The sequence below is a fragment of the Macaca thibetana genome, chromosome 6, assembly GCF_024542745.1.
Source record: "Macaca thibetana thibetana isolate TM-01 chromosome 6, ASM2454274v1, whole genome shotgun sequence".
NCBI classification, from domain to species: domain Eukaryota; kingdom Metazoa; phylum Chordata; class Mammalia; order Primates; family Cercopithecidae; genus Macaca; species Macaca thibetana.
In genome coordinates, this window is record NC_065583.1 from 27,618,754 (window position 1) to 27,641,513 (window position 22,760).

Below are 22,760 nucleotides of genomic sequence, written 5' to 3' on the forward strand. Positions count from 1 at the left end.
CCTTTGTCCTTTGACCTTCTACCCTTCTCCCTGTCTGGAATGTAGACGCGATGCTGAAGGTAAAAGAGTCATCCTATGTAGCAGGTGCTGTCAGTGCTCTGCCCATCATTTGTTGACACTCACCATTCTATTTACCACAGGCTTCCTGTTGAAAACTCCTGTTCTCTACCTGAGGGTTTTTGCTAGCTGCAGAATCATGCTGAGCCTGTAGATTGCAGCCTGAAAGTGCCGGGGGTTAGTGACCTTGGGAGCGGCCTTTAACTAATGACAGATGGTAGTTGGGGGACAAATATCCCAGCTCTTTGGCCTTGAGGTGGGATAACTCTGAGGCATGAGCTACATACACCTGGGGCAGAAAGAGCTCCCTGAGGTCCCCGGTGGGACTGAACACTAGTTGCCCACAGCAGTAACCCACTCATTAACACACCCTGTGTGCGCTTTCTTCCTTTGCCTGTCTCACTTCCCTGTTTCCCTACCTTCCTGGGATCACTTCCCAAATAAACTACCTGCATGTGAATCCTTTTCTCAGGAACTCCTTCTGGGGGAACCCAAACTAAGACATCTTGTGACCTTGAGGATGAAAGCCACATGCTAAGGACAAGAGTGGTCTAGAAAGAGCCTAGTCCCTCATGCCAGTTCTTACACCCCCGCACCAGCCTTGGACTGCCTATCTCTGGATTTGAGAAAAATAAATCTCTTAGCTATTACGATAAGCCACCACAATCAGGTTTCTATGGCATGCAGCCAAATGCAATTCTGAGAGGTGTGGAGGAATTTTTAGTTGACTACAAATGCAAATATAGTCACCAGTTGGACAAGGCCAAGGCTACTAACAAAGCTGACACCAGCTGCAAAACTAGCCCATTACAGTGTGGTAGATCAGAGCTAACACAGTGTTTGCTTACCGGTTGCTATATTTAATCCTTGTGTTAATTCTGTGAGGTAGACATTATCAATTCCATTTTACTGAAGCCGAGAAAGGCTGAAGCCCTTGTCCATGGTTACAAGGCTAGGGGTGAAATCAGGATTTAAAGTCCAGCAATCTTTTGCCATAGGGAGATAAAGGCTAGATTTTCATTCTAAGGAGTCTGTGGCATTTAAGTAATGAGTCTCACCTCCCATCTGTTGCCTTTGCGTTCTCCTAACCTTGTGCTTTTCCATGCCTGTTAACCATCACCACTCTTCATCCTGATGGGACTGCTGACTTTTGCTTCTACCAGAGCTAACCCTCCTGCCCGCCAAATCTCACCATAAACTACACACTATAATCACAAGCTCTTTTTAAAATGTACCAAATCCTCTTATCTTTTTTTCTCAAGCTCTTGCCTCTGCCAAGAATGCTTTATTTCAGAAGAGTAAATTGCTGTATTTGGGCCTAGGGAGGATAGTCTGGTATCTGCAGGCCCGTTGTGGGCAGGATACCCATCTCAGTGTAGCTCATAGCACTGAAAACATACACAGTGCTTAGGTGTAAATATTTGTAAGGTCAAAGTGGATTCCAGCCATACTGGCTCCTATGCTGCGGGCTGTGGCTCATGATTGCAAACTCAGCAGTTTGGGAAGTCCAGGCAAGAGGATTACTTGAGATCAGGAGATAGAAACCAGTCTGGGCAACATAACGAAACCCATCTCTACACACACACACACACACACACACAAATTAGCCACGTGCGTTAGCGTGCACCTATAATCCTAGCTACTCAGGAGGCTGAGGCAGAATTGCTGAGCCCAGGTTGACACTGCAGTAAGCCATGATCATGCCATCATACTGTGGCCTGGGTGACACAGTGAGACTACCCTCCCCCCAAAAAATTACCCATTTAAAATCATTAACATCAAATTTCATCAAACATACAAATTTCATCAAACATACAAATGAAACATACTCTATAGGAAATTTCAAATAGACTATATACTCCATTGAATGTTTAATAAATTATATTCAAGTATGAGTTTTTTTAAAAAAGAGACAAAATTATAATGCAAGTATTTATTAAAATGCCGACAATTTAAACATCATCTGAATCATATGAAATACTTACTTTTGTGAAATGCATTAATGAAAATCTAGGAGTTTCTATGTAAGGCTGAGCATTTTCAACATTCCTGCCCTAGATGAGAAAAGAATGCATTCTCTTACTGGTACTCAGGAAGTATTTATGCAATACACTTGGGTTCTACTTGCTGGTGTGTGGAGACGAGGCTAGCACCCATGACTGGCTGGGCTCTAGAAAACAAGCATGCAGTGTTCCTGTGCCATCTGGGACCCAAGAGACAAAAGTCTATCTAGGGTGAAGCTACATGCAGAGGGTGAAGAGGACTATACCAACAGGCTCACGTGTCTGGAAGAGCAAAAGGAAAGCCGTGCACAGATATTGCTTTGACCTTAAGATATTTGTTAAGTGAGGCAAAAAAGAAGCCAGGAGTCTTCTCAAAACCATCCCAGGTCAGCAATTTCCAAGATATTTCTATCAAGGTAATTGGTAGAAAATACAAATGCGTGCTGGCCCTTACTGAAGAATTAAACCATCATAACGTATACCTACACAATTTGGAGGACAGGCAGTTATCAAACAGCCTATAAACTCAAGTGGGGCATCAGCTCAATTGATACCTGTCTATCTGGCTTCAGCTGGTAAGGAATCATAAAGATGTTCAAATGTTGATTTTTGGTGAATATATTTCACAAAGCTACCATTTCATAAGGACAATAATGTTCACTATATTACAATACATGACAAAATTTACAAATGAGATGACAGAGTTATTTTAAATACATTTTGTAAAGGCATTTTCCACTAACTATAAAATCCAGTGAGACAAAAAGATAATTACACTATAGTTACCATCAAGACTTTTAGACTGTAGTTGAAGTTCAAAAGGTTAAGGATTTTACAAAAAGATAACATGAGGCTTAATTATATGTGAAGAGTATTTGATTAGATACAGAAAATATTAGTAAGTGTGGTTTTCTTCCTCTTGAAAACTAGCTTTATGAAGTAATATCAACTCCAATTAAATTTTGACCTACTTTAATTCCTCATCAATGGCACCATAAGCTGGTACACTCAAAGTAAACCAGTTACTTTGGCCACCAAATTAGGCCACCTCTATGTTTCTAAAATAACCAGGATACAATGGCGTAGCCTGCATTTAGTTACTATACAGTATTACGCAAACTTACAGATTTTAAAAACATTTCCTCCATTTTTCCAAAGTTGTTTCTTAGGACTTTGATTTTAAACATGTCTACCTTAAGGTTCCAAATAATAATGTCTCCTATGAGAACAGGTGGGGTAAAACCATTCTCTAATCTGACAAGCTATATTCTAAGAGATTACTGCAAACCTGCTCTGTTAGGACAGGGTTGAAAGTACTATCTGAAATCTGAGGGATGTTTAGAAGACTGACCCCAGACAAGGGATTTAAAATTTCTTTTGGCCAGGTACAGTGGCTCATGCCTGTAATCTCAACACTTTGGGAGGTGAGGCAGGAGGATCATTTGAAGCCACAAGTTCAAGGTCAGCATGGGCAACAAAGTGAGACCCCCATCTCTACAAAAAATAACAAAAATTAGCCAGAAAAGGTGGTACACACCTGTAGTCCTAGCTGCTTGGGCGCCTGAAGCAGGAGGATCCCTTGACCCCAGGAGTTGGAGGCTGCAGTGAGCTATGATCTTGCCACTGCACTCCAGTCTGGGTGGACAGAAAAAAAATTTAATTTTTCAAGAGAAGCATTGTGGGAAGGGAAAAATGTGTTCCATAATCTAGGATATGTTCAAGAGCCTTTGCTCTCATAGCCAAATATATAAAAACAATTTTCCTTAAAGAAATACCAGTCTATGAGCCAAGGCAAGCTTTGGCTAAATGATTGGTTAGCTTTTATTTGGCTCTAGAGGTTCCCATGGAAACAGCCTGAGAGACAGAAAAGGCAGCATTATCATCTTTATCCATGATGCCATCTGATAAAACTGCACATTGATTCATTCATGTTATTCAGAGCAGATGTATTACTTCTGATAAGCCTGGACAAAGGGAGGCATGAGTTTTATCTGGTCACACTTTGAATTTCCTGTCTTCCTCTGTTTGAAACCTTAAATTAAAATCCTGATAAAAGCTCCTCTGAACATTTCCCTCAGGAGCCTGTAGCTGAAGTAATGCTTCAATAATCAGAAGTCAAATGAAGAAACGTGAAGCCCCAAATGGAGCTCCACTGCCAAGTTCTTAAAATTATATGGCACCATGCTTCCTGTAGCTGAAGAAATTGTTCTGAAGAGTATTTACAATTCCATTATATCAGATCTCAGCCAGGCAAGAAATGTCATCTTAAGTGTTTATTATATACAGTTGAACCAGGTGGCATCATCCATCATTTTTCTTCCTCTTGATGTCTAGATCAGTTGTGTGTGTATTTTAATATAGTAACACACCCTCACAATTATCCAATCTTATTTCAGGTTAGTGCTTCTCGGAAAGGCTACAAAAGCAGCCATAGCTCAGAATTATGTATCTGAAGTAAACAAAAATAAAAACCTCAACAACAAAATATTAACCAAACAAACGCGACAAAGAGGCATGCAACCTATAGCACCATACTTAAGACCACAGAGGCAGGAGGGTTGACAGAGGTCTTAGGAGGAATCCAGTTCTGGGTTTTCTCCTAGGATGAGATCCCAAATATAGAACCTATTTGTAGAGTCCAAAACTTTTAAAAAGGGAAAGCCTGAGAAATTCTATTAAAAGAAATATCAAAATCCATGAGTTTCCAGAAGACAGATGATTTGACACTGTTCTTATTCTAAAAGCATCAAAGATGTTATTCCTTAGAAATAAACTGCTCACTTTGGAAGATCAGTTGGGAAATCCCTGCCAACCTCAATGAACTAAAATGATGTCTCAGTAAGTTAAAAAGATAATACACCCCCAACAAGGGCCAATTTACTCATGGAAAGTAGTTTACAAATGAGCAGTTAGCTCCCTGACATCTGTATAACCATACAGACATGTGCTACATTGAACAGATTCACCCTTGCACATATCATCATACGCTCCACATGGCAAAACATCTGAAAAACACCCAAATGTTTATCAAAAACCTCTGTGCATTATGACATTGGTGTGGAAATTTAGATCTCAGCTTAATCTTTTCCAAAAGAAGGGAGTAAAAGCCCAGGGAAAGGTTTACTTAGAGATGAGTGAAGATTCTGGTAATTTAAAGGTGATGAATTAAGAAGCTATAGAGCTAGAAACCACCTCAGATCTCACCTAATCCCTCATCTTATTGATAGAAAAACTGAAGTCCCAAGATAAGTATTAGATCCAACCAATGGAAGAACTGTGATCAGAAGAGAAACCATGGGACTCTTAGTTCAGTGCTTTTCCCATCATATTTATCTGGGGCTTCTTTAAATCTTAGCATGCAGAATTTAATCAAGCTCTAAGGAAAATGACTGAAAAGTATCAGATAGGAAAAACGCTGCCTTCTAATGAAGACTTTGGCAATTCACGTTCTGAAGTGCTTAATATTAACAAAGGGAAACCCCCAAAACTTTTGGCAAAATGTTACTTCTTCTAAGAAACAGGTTCCTTTTCTGAGAGCTGATTTTGTAGGTACTGGGTTACAGCACTGTAGGTTATAGCTGACAGTTTTCATATGCCCCATCTTTGTAGTTAGAGTTAGATTCTGCAGATCCCATATCATCAGGCGGACTGAAATGACTGCTGCCTTGAGACTCTGTATCAATACTTTTGGTTTCTGATTGAAGGTGGACAGAAACCTGAACTGCTATTTCCTGGCCTTGTTCATTCAGAGAGCCATCATCTGAATCTCCTCCTGGTGAATTACTCCGTCCCATCTCTGGGTTAATGACATAGATGCCACTTTGAGCATTCAGGGCAGGTCTCTCTTTAATTCTTTCACCCAGGTCATCAGGGTCATCCACTCGCACAGCCTCAAACATCTCCTCAACAAAGGCTCGACAGTTTAGAATAAGAGGTGGAAGAGGGACACTTCTTGCCAGTTCTTCAATATAACGAGCAAACTCCATGGTCTTAAATTGTGTGACTTTGGCGAGCTCCAGAGTTTTGGCTGAGGTAATGATGGGGATACGCTTTGCAATCTCAAAGGCCTTCTGAAGTTTCTCAGCCCCTTCAGTTCTAAAGAACTCATTGATGGCCTTCTCAGTCTTGCGAAGATGGCTGCTCATCATGCACAGCCGTGTGACATTCAAGATGAGTGTGATTGTAAAGGCAATCAAGCAAACAATCATGTAATAGACACTCATGTCTCCCGAGGTGAAGATAACACGTAGGGTGACAGAGTAGGAGGCACGAATTGGAGAGGTGACAAAACAGGTATAGAGCCCACGGTCATCAAAAGCTACATTGGTGATGTTTAGGAAGTTATCAGAAACCAACCACTTTCCACCTGATAATCGAACAGAAATGAAAAAAAAATTATAGCAAAAAGAAGATTACTAAATATGGCCGCTGCCTTATCAATATTCCTCCACTTCATCAAAGCACTTTAAATCAACTGATTTGTTAGATTCTACCATCTGTTTAAATCATGTAAAAAAAAGGGCAGATTGTGATGTCCAGAATCAGAATTTAATTAGCTTGGATCTTAAAAGGAAATCAAGATCTTCCTTCATGACACTAATAATTAACATGGCTTCCTTTTCACTGTTAGACTTCAAAAGCCTTTCTGTGAAACAGGTATGTCTACAAAATGCTAAATGACTAATCATAAAAAAAGCTTATAGTTTATACACATCTGTGTGTCTACATCACATTGCAACCAATACATTTTCATATATTATAAGGGTATGCCTCAGAAATATAAAACAATGATTTAAAATAATGATATTTTAAATTTTTATGAGTAATTTTTATTTTCTTCTGTGTTTGCTCACTTTCCATAGTGAACTTATATAACAAGAAGAAATTATTAAAAAAAAAAACCCTAGCAACTTAATGCATTTGTTCAATTAACTGCCCAATCTGGTATGCCTTGCACATATCAATTTTTTTTGTTGTTAAGAAACGTTTGTTGATGGTGATATCTTGATTTTCTGGCAAGAGTAACTGAAGCACAGGCCAAAAAATACATCTCACAAGTCACGGTAAATGAAAAGCTTGGCAAAAAGAATAAAGTTACCCTTAAGATGCCTATGCTTCCTTCTATTTTCAACCTAAAACATACTGCCTCTCTTACACATGTGAAGGTATTTTCATTCAGGGAACATGTATATACAAATACACAAGTGTAAGAAAAGCAAAGCATATTGATTACCCATCTTGATTCAACATCCTTCAATAACTTGGCTCTGCTTGCATAATTCCTACTTTTGTGATACATTCCCAAAGCACTCTGTGTTTTAACTATGAAAGCCATTCAAAGATGGAATGCATGGGCTAACCTGCAGTGTGGGGATGCATTCCAACGACTAGAGGTAGTGTCCCAGGGGAGGTTAGCAAACTGCTTGTTAAGCACTGACTTGAGTGCCCAATCTTCAAAATCTCTTTCATCCCCAAGATTCTATGGTTCTGGATTATTTTAGTGGCACATAAATTAGTAAGCACTCTGGATTTTGTACATTTTCATCATCATCCAAACTTACCTCAATCCTACAGCTATTAATATATTTAAGAGCCATCACTTCACTAATACAAGAAGAGGAAAACATGTAGTTATGAATATAGCCATTTTCCACAAGCTTCTATGAACTTGGAGCTATGGAAACGACACCATTTGAATCCAAGGTATGATGAACTACAAAGACTCCATTCATCAACCATTGCACTACAACTACAATCTAAACTCTCTAGTTCACTTGCCGATAATAGCTCAAGATTTATGAACCTTATACTAGACTGACATGCTCTTTAAACTCCTCTCACTTGAGATTCATAAAATTTAATACAACTTTCCAGAGCTGCTGCTGAAAGCATCAATGATAGATGTTAGCGGTTTTCAAAGTAAAGGCAAAATAGAAAAATAAAACTGCCATTCCACTCGGCTGGTCTTGTCTTAACCTAAGGCTTTGTTTACGCAGTCAGTCTACAGTGATGACACTGAATGAATAATTCAAATCTCAGAGGTGTTTGGTCAGGATATCATAGAGCCCAGAGAAGACAGGAGTCTGGTTCAGTGGGTCCAAATACGGAATCCCAAATCATGTTCAAAGTACACACTCCAGGTATCACTCTAGATATTCTAATTCAATAGTTATATATTTTAAACATGCTGATTAAAAATACTCTAACAATTCACACTCTTCAATTCCTTGGTGACTAGTCACTCAGTCTATAGATGAAAATATTTAGTGCATATGTCTGAAGGAAGTATCACCTGTCTCCTTTTGTATTTTCCAGACTAATATGAATAATCAATATCTTTTTATATTTCAAAAGGCTACACTATCTTCCTAACAAAAACATTTCTTAAAGTGTAGCTTGTGGGGATCTTAGAATTTAATCTTCATCCCTTTGGCTTTTTATGGTGATTTCTTTTTGAGATCCATTATAACTCAAGTACTCATCAAAAAGATCTTTAAAACAGAACACTGGTTAGGAGTAGTCTGGATTAAGATATATTCACAGATCCATGAATAGCAAAATTAAATAAAACTCTGTCAAAAAGTAGACCTTGAACACATTATCACTACGTTTATGTGATTTTTAAGACAGAAACATAAAAATGCAAAAAAAATTTCTCTTTTCCAGTAAATTAAGGTATAGAATAGAAAAAAAATGAGCTGGAAGGGCTTACACATTCCATAGTGCCCTTCTAATTCTCTGAGACCTGACATCAAAGTTTTATACACAGATTGATACTCATTTTCAAAAATGTCCTGGATTTCCTCTAAAGTTTATAGTAACTCATTTCAGAGCAAAACTTTATTTATAACAAATTTTCTTAAGTCTAGCCAAAACCCTTCTGGATGTATTCACAGAGGGCCACCACACTGCACTACAGTAGTCTAGGTGAAGGGTGCTCCTACAGTTGTGTTGTATGCCCTCTGTACAGTTGTATGCAGCAGCCCTGATTTACTCTATCTTCAATGAAGAAGAAAACCAACTGATCAGAAGCAGAGAAAATAGTTCATTGCCATCATGTGAACATCTTTTAAATTTACAATGATTCTTTTTTTTCTTCTTCTGGTTAAATAATTATAATTATTTTGCTTTTTCTGATAAGTGCAACACTCTAGACCTTTCAAATGTTTTAAACTATTCACCTTGGCACCTTATCTTTGAGACTTCTTGTTTAACTTGTTAAAAAATAAGAAGACAGAACAGGAAATGAGTAATCTTGATTAATTATACCCTGACCAGTTACCTCTGCCTCTGCCATCCAGTTGCTGTCCTTTTGAATTGTGCCAATGGACATCTTCATAGTGACTGGCTGTGAGAAGACACTCAATTGAAACGCTAGTTCCCTCTTTGGCTATGATGACATCATCATCCGAGTGGGAACTTGCTGAGAGTTCAAAGCTTGAGGGAAAGGATGCATTGTAAGAACTACGATTTGCTTCCAGTGAAACCATTTGGTTGAAGTCCACATCTTCCAAAACAAAAGCAGCTGGCACAATAATACTTGCCACTAAAGTGAATAAGCAACAATGTAGCTTCATGGGAAAATGGAAGAAAATCTTGTTTAGATTTGGAGAACTCAAAAACTTCTACACTACAACAGCACAGCGGGTAATTTATTGCTTGGTAGAGAAATTTTCCAAACAAATGGTAGATCCAGTTATATTTTCTAGTCTTCAAGATTAAAAGATGTGAGTGGAGAACAACCTAAAAGAAAGCCAGATACAAAGTTTAACCAACTGAGATTCATAATGGGGTGAAAACTCTGTATGTTCCAGATATGAATAGATGTGAATTAGAATAATTGGTGCTGACATTGGAGAGTAATTAGATGGAATAGGACCTAAAAATCTCACACAGAGACAGCAGAAAAAGCAATGAATTGGGAAATAGCAGACCTAGATTTTGGTCCTAACTTTGCTACTAACTAGCTGTACGACTTTGGCAAGCAGCATTCTCTCTGGGCTTCTGTTTTCTCATCTGTCAAATAAGGGACTGGATGAGATAATCTCTAAGGACTCTTCTAGTTCTGAAATGCCATGATTCTATTTCATTCTGACAAATTTTATGCAACAGGGAGCCAATGAAGGCTAAAATATTTATCTTAATGATCTTTTATTTCAAACTGCACCATTACCATCTGTTGTTATATCAATAATGTAAATCAACTGACATATCATAACCACAACCTCAAAATTTGAGTAATTCAAGTATAAAGATATGTTACATATAAATAATGCAGGGACACTTGAGGTGGGTTGTTTTAATATTGGAAAGAAAATTGCATTTACTGCATACACATAAATAGAATTATTGACTTCTAAAGCTATGGAACCTCCTTCACGGACAAGAATGTTAGACAACAGAATTTTCTTTTAATAGTTTCTCCAATACCAAGAGACAAAATACAGTGTATTTAATAGTTTGTAAAAATTTCTAGCTCAAACTCTGTAAACTAGCTAAGGGAGGAATTGACATCTTAAGTTTCTAGTTAGTAGAAATGCAAATATAAAACTACAGGGACAGAATGTTAGACAAATTTAAAAGAAGAGCAAAATATCATGAATAAAAGGCAAAATAACATCCTACTCCAAAAGTTTATGTATTTATGATCACCTTCCTGGTAATCTGATGCCCCCTTTAAGCCACCGACTCTCAAAGAAAAATTTCAACTTTTATTTCTATAAAATATGGGATGAAATGCCTAGCTTCATGTCTTATAAAGCCCCAAGATAATTAGTTTTGGAAATGACATTTACTTTCCGTTATACTTATATGAAGGCTGCTTGATCACAGAACATAAAAAGCAATGAATCACTGTATTTTGCCATTAAACATTGCAAAGTCAAATTACAGTATGGTGCAAATGTCATTTAATTTTCATTAGCCCTTGAAAGGATGGTTGAATGGTGACAAATACGTTTCTAAATCTTTAAAATTTAAGGATGGAGTATATAGAGTAAAATAAAAAAACTTCAGACTTTGGCTATACATGACATACTAAATGTGTTTATTTCCATTTCCTCCTAAAGCTGCACTAAAAGGACACTAAAGGAAACAAAGACTTAGGCAGAGAGGGGATTTTGGAAGTAATATAATCTAATTGATTCAGTGCATAGTGATTTGCTTCTTATGATATGCTACAAGTTAGCAGGAGAATCTAGCTTAGAATACGGTCTCTTTTATAGGAGAGGGTGATGGGTAGAAACAATGGAAATAACATTTATTGAATGACTGCCATAAGCCAACCACTGTGCTAGGAGCTTGACATGTAAGTTTCCAAGTTTTTTCACTACAAGATATACAGCAATTGGAGGACATAATTCTGTACTTTATTCTAGATCAGTGGTTCTCAATGGTGATAGGCTATGAGTGTGCTGAAAAAATGCTCCAAGCTTTCCCCAGAACTTTGATTAGGAGTTCCTATGGCTTCATCCATGGCAGCATTTTCCAAACTTCATTCCTTCCTTCTCCTGTCATTTTTGTTTTTGTTTTTACTATATCCATGAACCAAATTATCATCATTTCTGCTTTTCTTTTAAATCTACTCATTTTATTTTTCCTTTCACATTTATTTAAAAAGGAAATTCCATATTGGTTGTGTGGACAAAAATAACCGTACACATAAACATAACGAAAACAAAGAAGTGTTATTAGCTTCCAGAGATACTACTCCCTGCTTAAGGCTCTGAGCTGGAGGTTTGCTCTCTCTGTAGTAAAACCAAAACCAAAACCAAAACCAAAAGCCCCCCACAACTCCAGTTTATTTTAATGCCACTTTGTTTCTTATCCTGCCATCTCCTTCCTTTCTACTCTTCCTCACCACTGAGTTGTAGATTGGCGGGATACATTTTCATATATTCAACAGTATCTACTGAGCACCTACCATGTGCCTACCTACTGCCCCACAGACAGTCTCGTCCTCCATGAAGCTCAGTCTGGCAGACAATGGACACTAACTACATATATACAAAATATACTCAATGTTACCCAAGGGAAAATACAGATGCTACAGGAGGACCTGACCTGGGGAGTTAATCTCATCATGGAAAGCCTCTGAGAAAGTGAGGTGTACAGCACCTATTCTTCAGGTGCAGGACCTGAAGAATAAAGAGGAATAAAAATTGGAAGGAAAGCACTCAAGGTAGAGGGCCAAGGGACAGAGAAAAAGGAGAGGGGTCACTGGTCAGGAGTTGTTCACGAAAAAGAGCTAAAAAATTGTGGTAAAGAGAGGCAGTGGCCAAAAATGCTGCGTCTGATTCCTGATTCTGGAGGGGAACTAACTGGGCCAATGGTGAAACTGGAGATGGACTCCGGAAGCTGCAGTGGCTGAAGTGAGGGAGATATTTGTCCATGATGAAGAGGTCAAAGAACTGAGAGGCTCAAACGTGGGCAGATCACCTGGGGGTATGGTCACATCCCCCCAGGATCAAAGTAGCTAGTGTAGAAGAAACTGGAAAGAAAGGAAATGGACTCAGTCATCCTGCTCTGATATTCAGGAACTTCAGCAGAATGAACAGCTGTCACAGGCGAGGGCTGCAGGGCAATCAGTGTCCTCACCAACACAAGGCTTGGCAAAGCATAACTGCCACATGGAATTCTGCCTTCCCACAAACTTCCTGAACCTCCTATCAAGGCCTTAGCTATTCCTCCTACATAAATTCAGAGTATAGCTGTATAAAGGATGGCTTCTCCTTCACCCCAGGGCCCTCCTCACCTACCCTACTCATCTGGTGTTGGTATATGCTGCTCTGCATTGCCAGGCAGTCTATCCCGTCTCACCTACCCCTTAAGAACAAGGCCTATATTTTTTATTGCTATACATCACAACTAGCACATGCTCAATAAATATTGATGGAGATTAGTTTAAATTTGATTCAGTATGTGACAGATCTTTATAAACTGAATAATGTTATGCAACAGGGATTATAATTGTTCAAACTGACATACAGTTACCTATTATAAATTCTCTGAAACAAAAACAGTCAATGCTAACAATCTTGAAAGACCTTAAAAGCACCTAATTAAAGGCATTCTTCTGACTCCCAATCTGGTATCTTCATTTACCATCTTGTCCTAGAGAATAATGGTAGGAATAAAAGATCAGCAAGTGCAGTTTCCAAACCAGGTTGAGTGTCACAATTGCCAGAAGAGCTTTTTAAAAACATGAATTCCCGGGTCCCACCCCAGAACGAGTAAGAATCTCTGCGTTTGCGCCTTGGAATTTATGACTTTTAATTGGCTCCTTGGGTGTTTTTGAGGCGTTGGATTCATGTACTGCATCTAAGGGCCACTAATACAGTTCCTCAATTTCCTCTACAACTGACCTGCAGAATGTGCTTCAGGCTGTTTGAATATTTCCAATGAGAGATACAATCACTCACATTACATTCTAGATTTAGATTACTCTGGATCAGCATAATTGAAGGTCTCTAATAAAAGCTGCGTAGCAGAGAGGTTCAGAGTATAGGATTCAAATACTATCTCTGACTAACCAGCCTTGCAACTTTTATTTTTTATTTTTTTTATTTTTTTTAATTTTTTTATTTTTTTGAGACGGAGTCTCGCTCTGTTGCCCAGGCTGGAGTGCAGTGGCCAGATCTCAGCTCACTGCAAGCTCCACCCCCGGGTTCACGCCATTCTCCTGGCTCAACCTCCCGAGTAGCTGGGACTACAGGCGCCCGCCACCTCGCCCGGCTAGTTTTTTGCATTTTTTAGTAGAGACGGGGTTTCACCGTGTTAGCCAGGATGGTCTCGATCTCCTGACCTCGTGATCCGCCTGTCTCGGCCTCCCAAAGTGCTGGGATTACAGGCTTGAGCCACCACGCCCGGCCAAAACCTCGAGGTTGGAGGGTGGAGGCGCTGCCCCCAGGGAGCAACTTTTATAAATGACTTAATCTCCCTGCCTCAGCCCCTCATCTTTAAAATAGGCAAAATAACAGAATCTATTCTCACAGGATTATTGCAAAGTCTGAATGAGGTAGTACACATAAAACACAGAGTCCGACAATGGTAATCACTGAATAAGCTCTATTATTATTGTTCATGGTTCTTTCAGATATTGTACTATAATTTACATTTGACAGTTACATCATTATAAAACACTCAGAATACCATGCAACCATTTAAAAATCTTGGGGGTTGGGGGAAGGGGACACCACTATGCAATTTTAATCTTAAACTTAAAATTTCACATTTTTCTTTTTCTCAATGCAAATATTTTGCAATATTATGGAGCATACAGGCATTGTAAACTGAGCTTGGATACCAACCATGATATGACATTGTATGTGTCCTCAGTTTGTGGTAGAGAAGCTTTGTTGTGATCTACTTACCCCACGGCTCCCCTCTTTGAGCCCTATCCCTATCTTCTTGGGCCTAGGAGGAAGACAATCCATTGGCAAAGTAAGCTAATAGAATCTTTGTTCTTGGAACTTGGAATTGAGACCCTTGTGGGTCAGGGTCATTTGAGGAAAATAAGGTATGTGGGGGCTGAGGCAGTCAGGTTTGGACCACATACAAGGAGAAGCTGTGAGAAAGGACAAGAAGGATAGGGAAGGGAGAGAGTGGGAAGACAGGAAGAGAAGCAGGGGAAAGAGAGAGACTCAAACATGCTGCTTTGGTGCCTGATAGAATTCTACTTCCTGGCTCTCCTATGACTCTTAAAAAAGAAACACCTTTATTAAATTTTACTCAAAATTAAAACCACAAAAGTGAAGATGAATGTGCAAACAACGTAATAAATGGGGAAATGGTAAGGCAGGAGAAAAAAGATTAAGTTCACAAAAAGTGATTGACCTGTATCTGTGGCTGCCAGGCAATCTTCATCATATATCTCTATTCTCTTCCTTACACAGTGGAGTGTGGCAAGCAAACTGCCCATGTGGCCAAGATTTGCGGTTCCTGTGTTGTACAGACACAGCCATTTGTCTCTACTAAAGTTTAGAGAAACCTACCAGACAGGATTTAGGAAAACACTATAAACTCCCTTAAACTGCTCTTAGGCCAAACACGGCAGAAGTAGCCTGGTACACTGATTTTGAGTCACAAGAAAAAGAGGTTGCACAATAGCCTTACACATCCAGTTAATACTGGGCACTTCACTCATACCATGTACATCCTGAACACAGAGGACTTCTGATTTGAGAGACTAACAGATATAACCCATTTGCAGGTAACAGGCTGTTCAGCAGCTCTGAGAGAAAACACTGGCAAAGATACGTGTCCAAGAAGGTGACAAAGCAGAAAAAACAGCGAGGGAAGAACAAATCATCCTTGGTATCAGGGTACTATTATTTCCTCACACTAAGTCTCCTTTTTGCTAAGTCAGCTTGAATGGGTTTCTGCTTCTTGCAACACAAACTGCATTGACTATGACCATTCTGCTCATTCTAGACTAATGAATTTAAAACAACAGTTCAACTAGGTCAAGGACCCATCGTGGAAGATGAAGTAGAGTAGGTGGTGCAAGAGTTGCTAAGGAGAATTAGGATACTGTCCTAGACCCTCAAGAATTTACAAACCAGCTTGAAAGACAGCACAGAAACAACTAACTGTATCTAAGACGATGTGACTGAAATGTAATTATGCTGTGAATGCAACAGAGAAAAGACAAATTTTAAGTTTCAGGAATGCAATTCACTTACATGTTTGGGACTTCCTATAATAATATTAGGCCTGCATGCTTTGAACATATGATACCTTATACTACAGTTACTTTATTTTCATTTCCAATCCTTTAATTTTTCCTCATATATAGATCCCCAGATGTAGAACTGTTCACCAAATCAGTTAAGTGGGCTGAGGTCATTAAGGCAGGTATATTAGATGCCACGGGAGACACAAGAGCACATGCATTTGTATTTGGAAAAAAAAAAATTGATATCATGCCTGCTATTTTTAATGCAGCAGCTGACATCTGAAACCCAAGAATAGATTTCAAAAAGGAAAACCAAAGTGTCACCTTCTTGTTATCAGTTAAAAAGGGCTATACGATGTTTGTGGATGAAGTTACTTGGTAAAATTTTTTATTACCTTTCTTTCTTTTTTTTTTTTGAGACGGAGTTTCAGTCTTGTTGCCCAGGCTGGAGTGCAACGGTGAGATCTTGGCTCACTGCAACCTCTGCCTCCTGGGTTCAAGCGATTCTCCTGCCTCAGCCTCCTGAGTAGCTAGGATTACAGGCATGCATCACCATGTCTGGCTAATTTTTTGTATTTTTAGTAGAGATGTTTCTCCATGTTGGTCAGGATGGTCTTGAACTCCCAACCTCAGGTGATCTGCTCGCCTCCCAAAGTGCTGGGATTACAGGCGTGAGCCACCACACCCAGTCTATATTACCTTTCTTCAGCATTAATAAATAAAAATGTAATAGATAAGCGTAAGACTCAAGTTTAATCCAACTCCTTTTTCATCTTTTAGGTATACAGAATGTAAGCTTTGCTAGGATCATAAAGAATCAGAAATGTAGATGGTTTTACCCCAGAAAACCATGGAGAATATCGACTATATTATTTTAGAAAGAGAAAGAGAAGAGCCTATAGCTGTCGCCCCTAACAGATTGTCTTGTTGCTGTTCCTGCCAACTTCTGAGGGAAGAAATATTTCCATTCTGTTCCAATTTTCAACATAAATAAGGAAGTAATATGGCTGATTTCCGCTCTGGTGACTCAATATTAAGTTGGCTGAGGAAACTGATGTTTGCAGAAATAGTTCTGAGAAAATGCAAAGCAGGGAAACACATTGATGCCCAGGTGGTATTTTTTTTTTAACCTCCAATTATACTGGGATATTAGTACTTCATTCTCTATAATCAAATGTGTTCTAGGCTGCATTTACAGCTCATCCACTCTTTGCCTGCACTGTCACACTTGGAAAATGGACCAGTTCCTACACCAGGCACACAAATTGACAAAGCAGCATTCTGAATTGGCAAAGAGAAGAAAACACAAATGAAGAGCAGATTGTTAGCACTACCCTATCCTTTGCAAAGAACAAACACAAAGTTGTTCTGCCTAGATGCAAGCATTATTATAGGGATCTGTAACATAACAAAGGTTAGTGATATTCAAACAGTAATCACTACTTTGAGGGCCATTTACTTAAAAGTTTCTAATTAAAAATAGCCTTTATATTTCTAGTAGTATCTTGGAGCTATCACATACCTCATAACTAGCGTTTGGTCAGTCTGAGCTCAAACTTCAACATATCTTCTGGCACCCGGAGAAACATCTTCCGTATTTATCAGAGCTTTGCTTTAAACCCAGGATTATTTCAGTTATACCCATAACTTACATCCTTTTTGCCATAGGTATTTGCTGAATAGCTACAGGATGCAAATGACAAAAACATCAATGAAACAGGCTTAGATTTATGAGCTTCCCAGGCCATTTTTCCCCCTCTATAGTCTGAAACATCTCTCACTATTTGAAACTCAGTCTAATTAAGACAAAACTCCTCTTACCCTCAGATCTACTTGTTCAGCTTATGAACAGCTTAGATAATAGCCAGACAATTCTTCCAGTTTTGCAGTATCAAAACTGCAAGACAATCATGGCTCAGTGGTTAGGAGAATGGGCTCTAGAGTTAAGGTGGCTGATCCTACCCCTCCCTGGGTGAAGCCATAGGCTTGCAAGGCCTTAGTTTTCACACTTATTAAATAAAATAATATTAACAGTAACTGTCTCATAAGGTAGTTGTGAGGATAAGATGAACTAATGTGGGTAAATTATAAATATATGCTATTGCTATTATTCCACCTCCTACATATTTTTCAGATAAGTCCTATTGTCCCTCTCCTACATCATACCCTTTTATCTTACCTGGGTATATCACACTATCCCTTTAATTTCAGAATGGATCTCCTTAACTCCATTCTTACCTCTATGATCCATCCAAACACTGTGGCACTCAGAATTGGTCCTAAACACAAATCTGAGCAATTCAGGATAATTTTACAATCTATTGGTGATTTGTCACTGCCCATGAGATAAGCTTAAAATTCCAATCTGGCATTATAATTCTCCAAGAATAGATTCAGGCAGCAGAACAGAAAGTCATGAGAAGCCCAGCTCTGCCTCTATGTACAATAACTGCTTGCAGGAGGAATGAATGGATTTAAACATTAAGTCTGGTCTTTAGTTGTACCTCTATCACAAATTAGCTATGATGTGCTCCAGTGGTCTTAGTTTCCTCACCTACAGGCTGATTATCATTATCATTCGTTTATTTGCTTAAATCCTATAATCTATCCAGCTTTCCTCCCATGGCTCAAAGCCTAAACTATGCTTGTTTTACTCTATTCTCTCTAAATAACTTTTCACCTTAAAGTTCTGGTTTTAGTTGTTCCTTTTGCTTAAAAATCTTTCTGCTCATGGCCGGGTGCGGTGGCTCACACCTGTAATCCCAGCACTTTGGGAGGCCGAGGCGGGCAGATCATGAGGTCAGGAGATCGAGACCATCCTGGCTAACACGGTGAAACCCCGTCTCTACTAAAAATGCAAAAAATTAGCCGGGCGCGGTGGTGGGCGCCTGTAGTCCCAGCTACTTGGGAGGCTGAGGCAGGAGAATGGCGTGAACCTGGGAGGCGGAGCTTGCAGTGAGCCGAGATCACGCCACCACACTGCAGCCTGGGCGACTAAGTGAGACTCTGTCTCAACAACAACAACAACAACAAATCTTTCTGCCCCTTCCCATCAATATCTTTCTGGGGGAAACTGTACCCTCTCTATAATATTCAACTCTAATTTCATCTTATTCAGGAAGCCCTCTCACGCCCACCCTCGTCAGATGAGTTTTTTTTTTTCCTTTGTCAGTCCTGTAGCACACTGAGAGTACGCTATTGTAAGACTTACCAGTTTTCCTCTTAGCAGTTAGTTATCCGTTCAAAAGACTGTAAGCTTATGAATGAGAGTCTAAAAACCTTCTGTCCTTAGCACAGGGCCACTGCCTGTGGCAAGTGCTCAAAATTTTGACTTCAGACATTCATCGACTTGGTAGTCTGAAAGGTGTCTGCTACAAACTTATTAACTTTCCAGCGCTTCAGACTCTGGAAACCATTGATGGAGAGAGATGAAGATAAGGAAAGACACCTATCTTGAGTTTTAGTAGGCAGAACACTGTAGAGAATCATTTGACTGGTTTTCTCACTCTGTAATTTTTAGACCATTTATATCAAATTAATCTGTGGTGCTTGTTAAAGATGCAGATTTCTTGACACCACAGACTTATTGAATTGGGATGCCTGGGCATCTGCATTTTTAATGTGCATAAAGGTTTATTGATTTACAAATCAAACTCATATTTCTTTTACTGGCATGACAATCACTGTAATTCAGTGTAATTCTTAAAGTGTGGTGCAGGAACTCCTGGGTGTCCCTGAGACTTTTTCAAAACAATTTACATAATATTAGGACATATTGCTTTTTCACTTACATTCTCACACAATATGGTGTAAGTTTCTAGAGGTTACATGATGATTGATATTGTTAAGAGAATGAAGGTAGAAGTTATGAAAATCTAGCTGTCTTTTATTCAGCCATACATTAAAGAGATTTGTAAAAATGTAAAACAATGCCATTCTCAATAGTTTTTTATTTTGGAAAATATCCTTTATATTTTTGTTATATATTTATATATATAAAACATATACACACATACGTATAACAATATATATTGTTATATATTTATGTTAACATGAGTTTATTTTAAAATGAATAATTTTTGAAAGTTGTTTTCTAAAATAGTAAATATTGATAGCTATTATATATAAACAAAAACCCTTTGAAGTTCTCAATAAATTTTAAAAGTATAAAGACATTCTAAGATCAAAAAGTTTAAGAACTGCTGCTATAATTATCAGCAGCATTTAAAAGATAAGTGGCTTCTCAAGATTCCATACTTTGGCCCCAAATTCTATCCATTTTCCATTACAAGAGAAAATCAGAGGAAATGATCCATTTTATATTTAAACAGGTTTTTTTGTTTTGGTTTTTGGACTTCTAACTAGCTTCCAGGTGATACAGATGAACCTAAATTTAGAGAACTACTGTCAAAAGCAAAGGAAAACATCTGAAGAGTTTTAGCAGTGACAATTACTCTTATCTGGGAATTAAGATGATAATTCCGAGGGCATTAAATGGAGTTGGAAAACATGAGTTCTTAAAAGGCTAAGTCCCTTCACCTCTCTGGGATTCAATTTTTCCTATCTGTACAATAAGATTGATTTTAATATCTTCCTAGCTCTGTCAGTCTGGATTTCAAGCATTTTCACTGCTCAAGGGCAACACAGGAGCTGTAGCTTTCTGATGAGGGCCCAGGAGTAATCTTAAAGTCATAAATCAGATCACGTCACTCATCTGCTTAGAAACCTTCGATGGTTTTCCACTGGGTTCCAAATAAAAATCAAACTCTTTATCCTTGCTCATCAGCCTTACAAGATTTGGGCTCAAGTCCCTGGCCTCATCTCTCTCCATTCTCATCTTGCTCCTTTTGCTCTAGCCAGTGACCTTTGTCTTTTCCTTGACTTTGCTAAGTTTGTTCCCACTATATGGCCTTTGCACGCGCTATTCTCTCTGCTCGGAATGCTCTATTCCAGATTTTCTTACGGCTTATTACTCTCCCAGTTCGTTCCATCACATTATCCAGTCTGAATTTCTTTACAGCACTTACTACCACCTTAGATAATCCTGTTTGTTGACTAGTTTATAATCTGCTTCTCGCACTGCTTGAGAGCAGGGCCCTTCCGTTCGTTGACTGATGCATCCCTGGAGCCCAGCGCAGTGCCTGGCAGGTATTTGGCTCTCAGGAAGTGTTCGATGACCGAAATCCCGTACCCAGGCCAGACTTTCAAAAAGATGGCAGACATTTTCACCTCCTGCACTCCTGACCCCAAGCCACCACGCTACAATCCACGCCTCGGCGCTCCTAGCAGCTCCCTCGCAGCGACCCCAACGAAGCAGTCACTTACCCGACCGCCGTCCAGCTCCTTCCGGCCCCAGCGGCAGCTTAACCCGGAAGTTTTCTCGGACAGCCCGGCCCGCCTCTGCGCTGAAGGAGCACTTCCGGGGCAGTAGGAACGTCGAGTCGGCTGCGGTGGCTGTTCTGAGGGTGGCGGCCGGATAGGTGCGGAGCTTCCTGGACGAGGCAGTAGGGGTGCGAGGTTCAGGGGCCGGGCTCGGGCAGCCGAAGTCGTGAGGGAGGCGGTGACCTGACGGTGGGCGGCTTACATCTCGCGGCAGGGTCGAGGGCTGTGAAAGCGCTTTAGTGATTGAAGCGCTACGTTTGTGTGAGGGAATTCTTGTTGTCAGCGCCTGAGAACTTAGTTGGGAGCGGACGTTTACACCGGATCTCTCGTTTGGGACCCATTCTTGGATGTGGGAAGAAGTGAGAGCGCATGTTTGCTCTTCTAGAGACAGCCGTATTAATAACGATAATAAGGATACAAACCACCACCACACCAACTAATAGCAGCTGTCAACCTGTGGGCGGTTACGTGCCGTTCGCTGTTCTGAACCCCTCACATATCGCGTCACTGAATCTTTATAGGGACCCAGAACCCCATTTGACGGATGAGGAAACGGAGAGGCAGACAGGTGACTTGACTTCCCCACAATCGCTGCAGGACAGGAAGAAAGTTAACTCCAGAGCCCGTGCTTTTAGCTACTAAGCTGTACTGCTCTCCATTTTGGTAAATGGGGCGGGGAGAGTGTATATAATATATATATGTGTATATATGTGTGTGTGTGTGTGTAAGCGTATGCGTTTTTATTTCTTAAAGATATGGCTCAGCCATTTAATTTTTAGTGTTCCAGTTATTGGAATCTTTCTCCTCCAATTGGGAAAATAACTGGAGAAGAAACTACAATTATTTCTACACGCTTACTACACAATGCCTGGAAGACTTACAAAACACTAAATAGTGCAGTTCCACGTACTTGATGTTTATTCCTTTTTATTGTTTTACCTTTCTCCTAGATTATGAATGAGTTGAGAATAGAGATGGTACAGTCATTCTAATAACGATAGTAATGATAAAATAAACAGCCATCACCGTAAAAAATTCTCTTCTGGCTTAGCTCAAGTATCTGGCACAAATGAAAGAATAGAAATAACCAGTGTTTAATATTTTAGTAAAGGGACTGTTTTGGCCGGGCATGGTGGCTCGCTTGTGTAATTTTAGCACTTTGGGAGGCCGAGGCAGGGGAGGATTGCTTGAGGCCAGGCCTAGGGTTCAAGACCAACCTGACCAACATAGCAAGACCCTGTCTTTAAAAATATATTTTGGAGTATGTCCTTCCAGTCTTTCATGGAATTATATAAATTTATGTAATATGTATATTATATATTCTACATATAGTATACTGTATTTATTTATGATGATGATAATGATGTGTTGCAACCTGGAGAGAGCATAAGGAAAAGATAGGAAACATTTATTCATATACACAGAACATTAGTTGAACTTTGTGCAAAAACTGTCTCGTCTTTCCTATTAGGCCCTTGGAGTAAATGGCTACATTACTTCTCTATCTCCACAGGTACTGTGGTACTACTTGGTACGTAGTAGGTACGCAAAAAATGTTTGCAAGTGAATGAATGGCTACTTCTAAGTTGGTTTGTGTGTCAGTGAGTAGTTGTATCTGGATTTTTTCTCTGTGTGTTTTGGAA

The 22,760-nt window shown here is 39.4% G+C and overlaps 3 protein-coding genes across 11 annotated transcripts in view; 1 reads left to right on the forward strand and 2 right to left on the reverse strand.

Moving 5' to 3' along the window:
* The window catches only part of LOC126956755 (ubiquitin-conjugating enzyme E2 L3-like), a 1,010,865-nt gene that overhangs the window by 575,468 nt on the left and 412,637 nt on the right, over positions 1-22,760 (reverse strand). The gene's annotated exons all lie outside the window — the stretch shown is intronic.
* MFAP3 (microfibril associated protein 3) lies at positions 1,898-21,103 on the reverse strand. Of its 4 annotated transcripts, none has more exons than XM_050793943.1 (4): positions 21,061-21,103; positions 17,258-17,418; positions 9,343-9,803; positions 1,898-6,426 (listed from the first exon to the last, which is right to left on the reverse strand). In XM_050793943.1, the coding sequence occupies exons 3-4, from the start codon at positions 9,635-9,637 to the stop codon at positions 5,633-5,635; spliced, it is 1,089 nt and encodes a 362-aa protein (XP_050649900.1). In that variant the 5' UTR covers positions 9,638-9,803; positions 17,258-17,418; positions 21,061-21,103; the 3' UTR covers positions 1,898-5,632. The 4 variants fall into 4 exon arrangements, with proteins under 4 accessions (XP_050649900.1, XP_050649901.1, XP_050649902.1 ...); XM_050793944.1 differs by having other exon boundaries at positions 9,343-13,172; XM_050793945.1 differs by lacking the exon at positions 17,258-17,418.
* FAM114A2 (family with sequence similarity 114 member A2) overlaps positions 21,146-22,760 on the forward strand; it is a 51,634-nt gene continuing 50,019 nt past the window's right edge. Inside the window, exons 1-2 of one of the 6 annotated variants that reach the window (XM_050793937.1) lie at positions 21,156-21,215; positions 21,639-21,780. Coding sequence is in view for 1 of the 6 variants with exons in the window: in XM_050793933.1 (XP_050649890.1) it covers positions 21,487-21,685 (199 nt within the window). In the remaining 5 variants the exon portion in view is untranslated. Of the gene's footprint in view, positions 21,781-22,760 lie in introns of all 6 variants that reach the window. The other 5 variants (XM_050793938.1, XM_050793936.1, XM_050793934.1 and 2 more) reach the window with 5 other exon arrangements.

Bases quoted from the DNA above. Each gene is read 5' to 3' on its own strand.
- MFAP3 (XM_050793945.1), bottom strand. From the start codon at position 9,637: ATGAAGCTACATTGTTGCTTATTCACTTTAGTGGCAAGTATTATTGTG. The intron at 6,427-9,342 runs GTAACTGGTCAG...TTCGATTATCAG, and splicing joins ACTGGATGGCAGAGGCAGAG to GTGGAAAGTGGTTGGTTTCT.